Source organism: Talpa occidentalis, unplaced genomic scaffold (assembly GCF_014898055.3).
Source record: "Talpa occidentalis isolate TD23 unplaced genomic scaffold, MPIMG_talOcc4v2.1 talOcc4.12, whole genome shotgun sequence".
NCBI classification, from domain to species: domain Eukaryota; kingdom Metazoa; phylum Chordata; class Mammalia; order Eulipotyphla; family Talpidae; genus Talpa; species Talpa occidentalis.
Window position 1 is genome coordinate 37,692,622 of NW_023601212.1, and position 13,610 is coordinate 37,706,231.

At 38.1% G+C, this 13,610-nt stretch overlaps 1 protein-coding gene across 1 annotated transcript in view; it reads right to left on the reverse strand.

Annotated features, from left to right (window-relative positions):
* Positions 1-13,610, reverse strand: part of YAP1 (Yes1 associated transcriptional regulator) — a 105,090-nt gene that overhangs the window by 16,491 nt on the left and 74,989 nt on the right. The window contains exon 5 of the mRNA XM_037505723.2: positions 1,995-2,176. Coding sequence (XP_037361620.2) covers positions 1,995-2,176 — 182 coding nt within the window. The remainder of the gene's footprint in view (positions 1-1,994; positions 2,177-13,610) is intronic.

A 13,610-nucleotide genomic window follows, 5' to 3' on the forward strand; every position in this document is an offset into this window, starting at 1 on the left:
GTTCACAGAAAGTCAGAAGACTTGAAAGACACACTGAGTTTAAACTGATTGATAAGAAGCAAAAACATCCTAAAAAACAGACTATTAGTATGATAACAGCACAGGTCTGTCACTTCAACATAAGAAAAGGCGACATAGTAAGGTAGTAAGAAGAAACAAAGAAGTTACCTTCAAAGGAAGTGAAGCTATTCTGTCCAGGACCCATCACCCAGCATTTAAGAGTGAGAGTAAGATTTAGAAAAATTCTTTGAAGGAAGAGTTTTAAAGTAGCAATATTTTTCCCACCAAAAGAAACAAACAAACAAACCACCAATCAACTAGGCATATAGTTTGATACACATGCCAAATATGTATGGCATACTACAAAATGATGAATGGCCCATTTCTAGACCTTAATAATTACCTTAAAAACAGTAACACTATGACATTAGCAATTAAACAACTTTTTCTTAGTACAGTGTCTTGCTTTTGAGAGTCTTCATTCATGAGAAACTGGAACATGCATTTACTTAGATTATTGAGTACTCAGTAACAAAATGAAAAGCATCTGATGAACGCAGGCTTCCTAAGTGGGCACATTCTCCCACTGTTTCATTTCTCCCAATGGCCATATGACTACATCTTCAAATGGGGCTACCTTGTTCTAATTATAGTTTTATTTATACAAAAAACATATCAGTTCCAGGTACAGTAAACTGTATTAATATGCTTCTTCCCTCCACCTTCTTAACAGCAGACAAAGAAGAATTTTTTTCAAGGCTACTTGTAGACATCACATGCTGGCACAAACTCTGATGCCAATCAGGACTCACTTTTAGTGCCAAACACACTAGAATTACACTGGCAGATTACTGACAGCACAATTTAAAGGTGATTTTAGGATACCATAGTACCAGTTCCTCAAATCTCAAGTAGGAGTTCACTGACAGTATTTAGTTCATGTATTTTCATTAACATTCAACTCACATTTTTAAAAATCAGCCCTTACAAATTAAAGTACCTTGTTAAGGTGCCATCATCTTGGACTAGAAATGTAGAGTAAAAGTATTTTTTCATCTACACGATGTTATGATTTAGGTGGGGGAAAGTACCACAGGTTCAAGTATTTTATGTCTGTAAAGAGAATATCTGGGGGTTGGGGGGAGGGAAGAACCACACAAGAAACTGATATTGTTTCCACCCAGAAAACAGAATTAGAGAAATGGAAAAGGAGACTTTATCATTGACACCTTTGTATACTTTCAAAATTGCACATAATTATCTATATTAAAAAATCATATAAAATTTTAAAATAAACTGCTTAAATGATAGGATCACATCCCCAATATCTGAATTTAGATTTTACTACTCAGAAACAAATTAAAGTAGACATGGATTTCAAGATGATGGATTATCTACTCTTAGGGAACATAAAGACCAACAATACTTTCTGAAAGAAAACTGATGGAAATGGTTGGAAGAGTCAAGCTCTCTAACATCAGGAGCGACCATTCCTAACATGGAAAAAAGTCCACGAGATCATTCTGGAATCTACTCAACTTGGGATTACTTGTAATATGTTTTAAGAGACATCTTAGATTCAGCAATGCTGAAATCTATGTCATTTGTGAAATATCATATGGGTTCACTCACCTAAATAACTGGTTTAAAGTAAAAGATGTTCTTCCCCAAATGAAGCCCATTGTTTCCCCCTCAGTGGAGTCCAGAAGTACACGACTTGACTGCAGAAGCACCATGCTTCCATTGAAGCTTGCTGACCTCCATGATCAGGTCCAAACAGCTCTATGTGATCAGGTTTATGAGCTACAGGCTGCGTGATCAAAGGCCAGTCAAGAAACTAGTGAGGCCAGGGCAGAGATAGAACACTTCTGTGTCTCTCTAGTTTGACAGAAATAGCATCCCTCTGTAACCAATAAATGCTGAAGTATGCCCAACTTCACATAGGAAAACAAACCCCAAAAAGTGGAAGGCTGGTTTCTAACCTGTGGCCTCACCTGCCGCAGCAGTTCTTGTTGCTTCAGTCGCAGCCTCTCTTTCTCCATCTGCAGCTGCTGTAGCCGCATCTGTTGCTGCTGGTTGGAGCTGCCGCCACCCATGATGCTTCCCTGTGGGCTCTGGGGGGCTAGTGGGGGTGGCTGCTTCACTGGAGCACTCTGACTGATTCTCTGGTTCATAGCTGAAATGAAACAATAGATTTCCTAAAAAACTAGTAAAGGAAAAGGAGGACTTAGATATTCATAAGCAATGGGGCTATACAACACAACACAACCTTTTTCATAAAAGTCTGGAAATAACCTAAAAATCCATCAGTAGTACAACAGTTACAGTTTGTTGTTATTGTAGTTTGCTGGCATCACTCGTTACAAGATGTGAGGCAGCCATGCAGTGTTTACAAGCCGTGGGCCTCTCTAACACACAGTGACATGGGACAGCCTGAGACAAAGCAAAAGAGAGTACAGAACAGAAAAAAGGGGAGGTGGTAGTGGAAGAATATAAATACTGCAAATCTGGAGAATATGAACTAAAAGACAGCTAAGAAACAACTATTATGGGTTGCTCTGAAACTGGGAAACCGGGTTACTACAAGTCTGAGCTGAAAAAGAGACACTTGTAAGTTTTCAAGTTTCAACAAGGAGAACTCGTTGCTTATTACAATATATAAATATATTCAGTTAAAATTAAATCTCCCAAAATAATCAAGGCAACCCATTCTGAGCAAGAAAGCCTGCAAAAAAATTTAGTATATTCTTAAAAAAGTAAAAAATATATCTGTGTGTGTGTGTGTGTGTGTGTACACACACTTCTAATAAAGCAAGTATATGTCAATGAGCTGATGTAGGTCATGACATCATTAGCCTACATGGATGGTAGTCAATAATAAACTACCTGACAACCAGAAATGGCCAGGAGTGTTATACTAATGAATTTTTGTCAGTGATATAACATTGGTCAAACTTTACGTTGCGGAAACCTCAATGTGCAGATGGGAAATTTTTTGTGTGAAAATGTAAATAAGAATGACAGCTCACTGTTTTCAGACACATATTCAACTTTTTAAGGTGAGATTTCAGGTCACTGTATTTACCACGTATTCAATAGAAACTGACTGAAGAAAGCCTCGGGCCCAAAAGGCTTCACAGACATTCAGGGAAGAAATAATGGCATTTTGTACAACCTCTTCCAGAAGACAGCAAAGCAAGAATACTTTGCCATGCTTTTATCAGGCAACATCTTACACCCTTACATCTTTTATCACCCCCAACATCTTACAAGGACATTCAAAGAAAATTACAAACCAATTTCTCTCATGAACGTCACTACCAAAATACCAAATAACATTCACAGGCAACTCCTGCGACTTAGTGGTCTCCTAGCCACACAGGAGCTCTATGGGGACGAGTCCACAAGAGGCCTCTTGGTAAACACCTACTGTTAAAAGTAGACTCTTCTTGGAGACCAAGCAGATCTCCCTGGTCCATCTTCCAACAAGGCTCTGTGGTGGGACTTCTCCATTTCGTGGAGTCAAATTTTTTATTTATAAATTTGTATCTTTTTTTTTTTTTTTAAGAGCTGAGTACCCAAATTATGAAAATATCCTCAGGAACAATTATACAATATCTGGTTAGTGCTGAAAAACCACAACACTTCTAGGTAAATTATTTATTCACTAAAGCAGGAAATGGACTATTTAAGATAGGAATCAACATAGAAACCTACAATTTTCTCCTTAGGTTAACCATGAGCCAGCATCATATCAATAAAGAACCAAGGATATTAAAAGGAAGATTAGAATGCCTTAATTCAACTCAACCTACAAAGTGACTCATTAACATGACACTATTAATGTTGTCCTGTTTTTTTAATCCCTGCTTTTCCTCTCCAATTTTTCTATATTTCTTTTTCTAACGCTGAGCTGAATATATTTAGTTCAAGTTTTTCTTGGAGAACTTAGTCAATTAATTCATCTCTGCTGTTTTTCCTGAATGTTATACATTTTGAGATACTGTGATTCGGGATTGTTCTATTCCAAATATTTGATATTTCTATCGTGACTTCCATTTAGCTTAAGAATTATTGAGGATATTTCACTAGATGTGTGTAATCAAATAAATCACTGTGGTTAAAAGCCACCTGACATAATTTCTGTTTGTGATATGGCCATCAGCTCAACATGCAGTCACTTGTGACAATTTGCTTTTGAAGTTTAGAAACACGTTTTACTTTCCATCCACCATCCCTCCACCCCAAACAGGTAATCTAAGCAAACACACATAGACCTCTTAACTATATGGTAGGATACTATGATTATTTTACTCCACTTTGCCAGTTTTCTCTACAAATAAAGTCAAAATCACGCCAAATAAGCATATAAAGGTTCCCCCCATTTACTTTGATTAGTATACCATTCAATTTCCTGTTATGTTCTCATGATTACCAAAAAGTATTCATACATTATTTTATATTTTTGCTACTGTACAGTAGATTCTTTAAAGGGAGACTGCTGAGTTAATGGTTACAAACGTAAATTACAAATCTCCACCTCTCATACAAACATAAGGGTTTTGCTTTGCTGTATCCCTACCAGCAATGTGCAATAGTGTCTGTTTTTTCCTTCATAACCTTGCCAAACTTCTGAATTCTTTCCAATGTAAAAGATGAGAATGGTATCACAGTGTGATTACTTTGCAATGTCTTACTGTAGAAGTCGGACCAAATCACCTGGATTTTTATGTGAACTGTGCTTATATATCTTCCTACAGGGTTATTGGTCTTTATTTCAGTAATCTTTATACATTAGGGATAGAACAACTTTGTCATGTGAAAGTTACAAATAATTTACCGTTTCTCTTTAGTTGTTTCCCCATACAAGAATTTAAGTAGTCAAAGTTGCTGATCTTTTACAAAATTTGAGCTTCTGTCTCCACTCCCAGGTGACAGAAGTTATTTATCCATTTTTTAAATTCAAAAACTGTATGGTTCTACTTTTAAGTATCTAGCAATTCAATGCAATCCATTAGGGATCTGTCCTGGTGTGTGGCATGAAGGGGTCTATCTATCTTTCTTTAAGACTATCCATTAGTCCCAACAACTATGTGTGAAGTGCGCCCACCTCCATTCATCTTTAACAGAGACTAAATTTTGCATCTGGATTTTCGATTCTGTTCATTAACTACTTTTGTACCCAGCACCATGGTTTTCAATACAACTTTTATAATGTTTTAATAGCTGGTAGGGCAAATCTTATTATTACTATTTTGGAAGCAAGTTTATTTACACTGTATAATCTAGTTTAATTACACTATAATTACAACAATGTTGGTTGAAATGTCTTACTTCTTTCTGACGGAACATGGTCCATCTTTGCTTTTGTACAGGCCAGGGCCAGCAGGCTGTGTTGTGTGTCTGGCCCTCACCACTGAGCTTGTTTCTGATTTCTTTCCTTATTCTAACACTGAGTTGCTGATATCAAGAGCTGAAAGGTCCCGGAGCCCGGCTGGGTCTAGCTCTGCACTTGCTCTATTTTGTGTGTATTGTTATATTCTGGCCCACAGAAAATATTTTAAAATGCATGACACTCAGTTACAACTTTTTGGTTATTTCACTTTAACATTTCTGGCAAAGAAAGGATGTCAAGGGCCTCCCCTGGTGGCGCAGGCGGTTCATTCAGCACCCTGCTGTGAAGCTCTCCGCAAGCAGCCTCTGCAGCATGGATTCGATCCCAGCCGGCTAGGGAGATCCCCACATGGTGGGGCAGACCTCTCCTGTCTCACTCGCTGCTCAGTGTATTTCCTCAGTGTATTTCCTCAGTCTGCCTGTTCTGCTCCCCACTGTGTCTCTGGTGAATCCTCTCATCCTCCCGCATCTCTGGCCTGTACCCCAGTTCTTGTACGCATGAATAAATAAATCTTTAAAAAAAAAAAAAAAAGAAAGGACGTCAAAATAAGACTCACTGTTCTGTAATGGGCAAAGCCTTTTAAATTTTTCCCCAAAACCTATCACAACCTTATTTATGAAACATCTTTATATAAAGAAATGGCTAAAATGGTCCTCTGTTTTACAGTTTAGTGTTACATAGGAGAATGGATAGGAAAAAAGCCAAACGTTTTGAGAACTAAGGTTCGCCAGGCACTGATCAAGCACTTCAATGAACACAAGTGGTTCTACCTGCCTCTCACCAACATTACTAGATGCCTGTATCACGGACATTCAAGTATGGCATAAAAAAAAAGTCTCTGGAGTCCAACAAACTATGACTAGTAATTCATCATAATTCCTCATAACTGCACCTGGGGATATGAACACCACCCTTTTGGAGCCACCGTGGGGATTTATAACATATGGAAAGCATCACATAGATGCTCCATAAACCTTAGTCTCTTCCCTTCTCCAGAACAGTTTTTTCTAATCTTTAAGAGAACCACTCCCACAGGTAGTCATCCTGGCATAGATTTCCATCCTCCCCATTCCTCCTTCCACTTTGCCATGCCACTCAAGTCTTTTTTATTATATGATTCAGAGAGATAACTTTACTACAATATTGAAATGGAAAAACGTGGGTGATGACAATGAGCCTTAGTTCAATTCCTCGGGATTCTTCTTTTGGGGGAAAGGTGCTCCTAGTGTTACAGGGCAGGGAGAGGGGCAGCCCAAACCCCGCAAACCTGCCTATTCTATATAGGGTTCTGCCATCCGCCGCATCAACACAAAACATGAGACTTTAATGGGAAGGAACTTTAATACAACTAGGAAACAATACAGGAAAGGCAAAGAATCTAGTTTCTAAATCAAGCACCCAAAGTTACCCGTCCCCTCGTGGGTAAAACTCCATCCAAATGGGATTGGTCCAGAGCAAGGCCCCAAAGCCTGCCACAAGTCTAAAGCATCTTCCCAGGGGGACCCACAGAAAAGGGTCAGAAACAACCAGACAAGCCCGGAAGAAAAAGAGCAAAATCACAATCAAGATAAAAGCTGCCACTGTCACCTCCCCACGGGTCTCACCCACATCTGTGTTACCCAGTCCACGACCAAAAGACAAGCGCAGTTTCTTCACGTGTCTCTAGGCTCCACGCGCCTCCTCCAGGTCTCCTTCTGGCTCTCCATCCTGCTTCCTTCCTTCCTCAGACTCCTCTGCAGCCTCTTCTCTCCCTGCTCAGCTCCACCCTCCCTTGGGTGGGGCAAGAAACCTGGAACCTCCCCCTTTCCTGGGGACCACCCTGTTACAATAGGACTACAGTAGGACACTAAGCATCTCCTAACAAAAACATTTCACACTTTGTGCTATACCGGGTTTGATAATATGACTTAAATCTGAGAGGGGGTCTAATCTGAAAATCCATTTCATAATGTGAACATCTCACAGTGAAGCCTAGAGCAAAAAAATACTGGGCGGGGGGGGGGGGCATAAGGGGGACTGCTTTCAGCTCCAGGCAATTAAATAAAAAATAAACCTAAAAAACTGTGAGGAAATAGCCATGAGGAAGTTGTAGAGTGTTGGAATTATAAAACATAACTGATTTCAAAACAGATTCAACAGCTACACTCTGTTAAATATTTTAGCTAATAGGAAACATTAGAAAAGCTTTTGAGTTTTTCACACCAGATTCTCATTACAGAATTAGTAAGCTAATATAAAGTAATGTATATTCCTTATGGAAACTAAGTAGACAATAACAAAATTGCATGAAAGTAAAGAGGTAAATATCCTCTGCTTCCCACCAGTTTACCATCATTAGAAAGCATAGTAGCAAACACCAGTGACAGTGGCCAGTATGCACAATACTGAACTGGGTGGTAGGTCTTTTTCAAATCTAACCTTATCTGAGTATTCAAAACACAAAAAAGGAAGAACAGGTTATTAAAAGGTGGAGAAAGAACAACTGCAGAATTAAACAGAAATTTGTACACAATATACAAGAGAAAAGGTTTCTCTGGAGAATGATGAGCACTTGGAGTTACGCAAATGCTGTTACCTATGGACACAAGCAGTGCTAAAAGGTTTCTATGCAAAGAACTGACTTAAATGACCAATTCAAACAACCTTATTTATCTATGGAAGCCAGGATTTATTCCTCTCCTGAAGCATCCTTTTCCTTACCTTCTGAGTATCTCAAGCATTTCACCAGAGCATTGCATCCACAGGGGGTGCAGCAGGGACCTCACAAGCAGACAAGAAACAAAACAGGCTTTGTTTCCTGTGAAATGGGGGCAGGGCAGCTAGAAAAGCAAAGCAAAGCACTACTAACTTCTTTGCCTTTATGACCAGCTTCCGAATCCCAGTATTTCTAGTTTTGAGAAAATCTCAGAGAGAAAAATTCCTAAAATATGACAAATTTTTTTAAATTTATATAATAGGCTATATTTAAAAACTTGGGAGTCTGAGAAGCTTGCACTATGAAACAATAATTGTTTCAAGTTTTACTTAGCAAATCAGTCCTCACAGCTTTATGGAAGCAAACCAGCAATTCAGCTATTACTGAAAAACAACAGACCATTACTGAAAAACAACAGACCATTCCTTCTCAAAAAGAAAGGAGGTTATCAGCATGGGTCTCCTTCCAAATTTCATTCTAAAAATCTAAATTTTCAAACTTGACCCCATAAAGTATAATCTCAAAATTTGGAAAAAAAAAAAAAATGAATTCTTAAGACAAATTACCCACACAAGAAAGCATTTCTTTACTTTGCCGAGTATTTTATCAAGTCTCAGACAAGTTACTAGGCCATCTTTCAATCTCAAAACAGTAGAGACAATACAAAACACCCACTGCTAACTAAGTGATTACTTCATTACTTAGTCAACTGAATCCTTTACAAAGAACTAGTTAGCATAATTTATATATATTAATATTTTTTATTTATCTATGCATACAAGAGCTGGGGTGCAGGCCAGAGGTGCTGGGGAGTGAGAGGATTCACCAGAGACAGAGTGGGGAGCAGAACAGGCAGAGTGACTGAAATACACTGCTGAGGGGAGCAGTGGGGGAAAACAGGAGAGGTCTGCTGTGTCATGGGTTAGCTCCCTGTCCAGGGATGGAACTCGAAATGCAGTGGCTGGTGATAACTTGATAGGCTGAGACTTTAACCCCTGTGCCACCAGGGAGGCCCCTAATTTATATATTTATAAATACAAAATTGTTTTTAGTGAAAATTACTATTTGATACAGGGAAAATCTGTCTCTTACGAAAGGCCAGGGTCCTGAATCTTTTTTATTATCAACATTCAAAAACCACTTCCCAACACCCAACTAGGCTATTCACCTAAATGGCAATGACTGCTGAAGAAAGATTTTGTAAAGAATATTAGAGATATTTTATACACCATAAAATTTACAAGCGTAATTAAGTTTTCATGTATTCATAAAAGTGTGCATCACCATGATTTAATTAGAACATTTTCATCACTCCCAAAAGAAACCCTGTATCCCTAACAGTACACACCCTACTGCCCTTCTCTGCCACTTGGCTACCTCTACTCTGTGTCTCTCTGAGTCTCTCCCAACTCTTTGTGGCCTTTTGACTGGCTTATTTCACACAGTATGATTCATCCACATTATAGGTAGGTAACATTTCATTACTTTGTATTGCCAAATCTACCACTGTATGGACAAACCAGAGTTGTAAAGTCATCAGTTAATTGACATTTGTGAAACTTTCTCTTTTTGGCTATTTAGAACTACAGAATGTTGCTATGAAGACGTACATACAAGTTTTTGTGGGAACATAAGGTTTCAATTCTTTGGCACATATCCCAGGAGTGGACTGGGAGCAACAATCTACTGCTGGGTCACATCGTCACTCCATGTTAAACTTTTTGTGTAAAGACTGAACTGTTTTCCAAAGAGACTGAAGCATTTTTCAATCCCATCAGCCATGTATGAGGGTCAATTTCTCCATATGCTGCTCAACACTGTTGCTGTCTTTGATTTTAGTTGACTAGAGGGAATAAAGTGCTATCTCCTTATGCTTTTTTCTTTGAGTTGTGTACTAACAGTTTACCTCATCTAAGACTCCAAATGTCAGAGGCAAAGTAATCTTTCCCTCTACACATTATCTTACTTCTCTTCTCTCCCTTCCCAAACACCAACCTCCAGGCCCCTAAAACTGGGTTAAAGTATTTAAATCTTTGCCTTGTTCAAACATTAATAACAAACATCATAATTAAGTCAACTTGATTTCTTCTTCCTTCAACCATCTATCAAAAAGGCTGGTATAAAAATTCATCATAATGGCATTTTTCAAACAAAACAATTGTGTATGAAGCTTAAAAAAATCCCAGCTGAACATTTTCTCATCACTTCATTAAGCAGTTTAGGGGCAGGACACAGGGGCTGCTAAATGAGGTGAGGAGGAGAAGGGAGAAACTGTTCTAACTAGCTTTCAGTTCTTTCTGACTCCAAAGTACAACTCTGTATATCCCTCTACCATGAAAACAGACAAAATACAGATAATGGGACTATTAGTCTGACAGAGATTTACTTTTTAAAACACACCTAACATCATGAATTCATGCTAGATAAGCAAACAATTCCGTTAATACCAGTTCTATTTCAATTTTACATAATTTATTACTATTAAATGACCTTTTACTGGGGGATTTATAATTTAGAAGAACGCTTATCTTATTTCTGACTAATAAACACAAAAACTGGTTCTTCTGCATAGTCTAGATCTTGATGGGCTTCTCACCCTTCAGTGTCCCTCTTTTAAAAATCTTCTCTGACCACCCATGCATAAGCAGTTTCCCTGTCACACTCTTCTTCAGAGTATCCTGTCTATTCTTCATGGTACTGAACATTTTCTAATGATGCATTTATTTAGTCGCTTGCAAACTCGTCTCCAATAGCTAGCGTAGTACCTAATTGGCACTCAAATAGCTGCTGAGTAAACAAGCCAATATTGAAATAGTTTCTATCCCAGTTAGTAGGATGCTGTAAGTAATGTACAGGAGATTCTCCACGTTGAAACGAGTCCAGAATGAATTCTAAAATGACCTCAGCACCCAGACTAACAGAACAAAATAAGTATAAAACAAAGCAGAGACTATGAAACTCACCTTCTAAATCATTCTGGTTTCTTTCAGCAGAAATCTATTTGAGTGCCCCCTTAGGAGTTCTATGATCTGTTTCTTGTATCTGGGTCTCTGAATTGGCACTAAACATGGTATCACCACACAGCTGTTCTCTGGAGCACATTTTATAAGATACTTGCTATTGTTGCAGTGTTGCCACAAATATAACTTTAAACACAGTATTCTTTTTAAAACTAATTAAGGATTTTCCCACTTGATGTTATGAGCTTTAGTAATAACACAAATAAAGTAACCATTACTTTATCATTTAATAACTTTGGTGATCTTAAGCTTTTTTAGGTTTCAAAAATTACATGTAACTCATTATATAAGAATGTACCATGACGTACCATCATCAAATAGAAAATACATGAGTTTAACTGGTAAGCAGTGGCAATACTGCCATAATTAATCAACTATTTTGGTCCCACCCCCTCAATTCAACGTAATTTAAAAAATGAATATAACTGCAAAGTTCAAGTATTGAACAAATTTTTATATGCTCTAATAAGTACTTCAGTAAGTGTTTATTTTTTTAATTTTAAAAAGTCACAAAGGCAATAATTAGTAAAAATCTCTAAGCATATCAAAAAAGGCTTTGCTAAATAAGAAAACATCCTGGAAACACACTTCAGATAAGTTTCTATCAGGTTTTCTATCATAGCAACTTTATGGAAGTTCTAAATTTTAGAAACAAAGCATACTACACATATGTTATCTTGAAGACAGTTAAGATGAAGTCAGCTAATATAATAAGCATGTTTAAAATCCTATTTGTCTCCAAGAGTTTGAAAGTGTGGACAGAATTTAAGTCTTCCCATCCCCCATCGGATTTGTTGCCTGGTTATACTCACCATGCGATAACGCTTATCTTGGGATTAAAGGTTGAAAGATTTCCCTGTCTCCTCTTCAAAAGTAATTCCCAGTACTGACTGGAGGACCGAAAGCTAAACTTAAATAAAGCAATAAAAGTATCTCTGAAACTTCAATGAGTGCAAATCTACACAGCAATTGAAAAAAACCTAAAGCAAGAGTCTCACGCAGTCAGGGAAGGATTTTATAATCTAACATATTGTATTAAATTAAGGACTGCAAATATTCTTAAAATCATCCAGTATAATCCAGTCACATTTTACAGCTGAATCCACTTAAGTCAAGAGATGTTTGATATCTTTCTGAACAAGTTGGTTGCCTTATGATAACAGAAGAATGTGGGTCTCAATTCCCAGTTTAGTGGGCAAATTTTTTCCATAACATAATTCACTGGAATTCAGTATGTTAATTATGTAACTACTGTGTAGAAGACAGGATGCTAGCTAACTCCTACTATAGATTTGAAAAATAGGTTTGGGAAGGCATATAAAATGTTAGGTCAGAGCAATTCCTCAACTATTTCTTCACTGATTAATATACATATAAAACACTGTATTGAGTATCACATTGAAAGAGGCATGAGCTGGGCCTCCCGTGGTGGCGCAGCAGTTGAGCGCTGGGTTGCGAAGCTGCCTGCAGCCTGTGTAGCGCCGGTTCGATCCCTGGCTGCTCCCCAGCCACCGGAGGAGGATCCCACATGGCGCGCAGACCTCTCCTGCCGCCTGCTGCTCCCCTCAGCAGTGTACTTCGGTCCTTCTGCCTGTTCTGCTCCCCGCTCTGGCTCTGGTGAATTCTCTCACCCTCCTGCGCTTCTGACTGTACCCAGCGCTTATATAAATAAATAAATAAATCTTAAAAAAAAAAAAAAGAAAGAAAGAAAGAAAGAAAGAGGCATGAGCAAACTGAAAAGCATCCAGAGAAGGAAGTGGCAAGTAAAGAAACCAGAATTCTTAGTTCATCATCCTAAATTCTCAATATTACATTGTGGACTATATCATTAACTACTAAGGATGGAAGGAAAAGATATTTCAGTGTGTTTTAGGTATGAAGAGCAGCTGCTAACTAAAACTTATTAACAGATAAACCTCACCTCACAAAATTTGGCCTTGAAAATAGTAATTCCTCTAATGAACGTTTCTCAAAAGGGAGGTAGTGGGGAGAAATGACAGCTATAAGAGAACATTTGTGGAAATAGACATGTACTCACAAATTTGAAGGGAAGTACATTTCTGGGTAAAAAAGGAACATATATAGTCCGGCCACTGGAACTTTCCTGAAATAGAATGGACTCCCTTGTAATGTGGTAAGTACCAGTCAAAAGAAAGATCAGAGTTGAGGTTCTTTAGAAGACACTCTTAAGAATATGAAAGAAGTGAAGCAGGGTAATTTAACTAAATGGCTTCATGGTCAGTTCTCTCGCAAGAGATTTTATAATTCTCTCTTTCATAACTGGAAAGTCATTGCCTTTGGCTAACTTCCGAGCATGAGTCACAACAGAGCATGTAAGTACTCACCGTCTTCATCCCTCTGAAATAGCCATGTATTGGTATTGGTGGGTTAGGTGTAGATCTCAAAAACTAATCACATCAATCTAAATCTCTTAAAAATTATAAGCATCAAGGGCCTCCCCGGTGGCGCAGTGGTTGAGCACTGGGTTGCGAAACTGCCT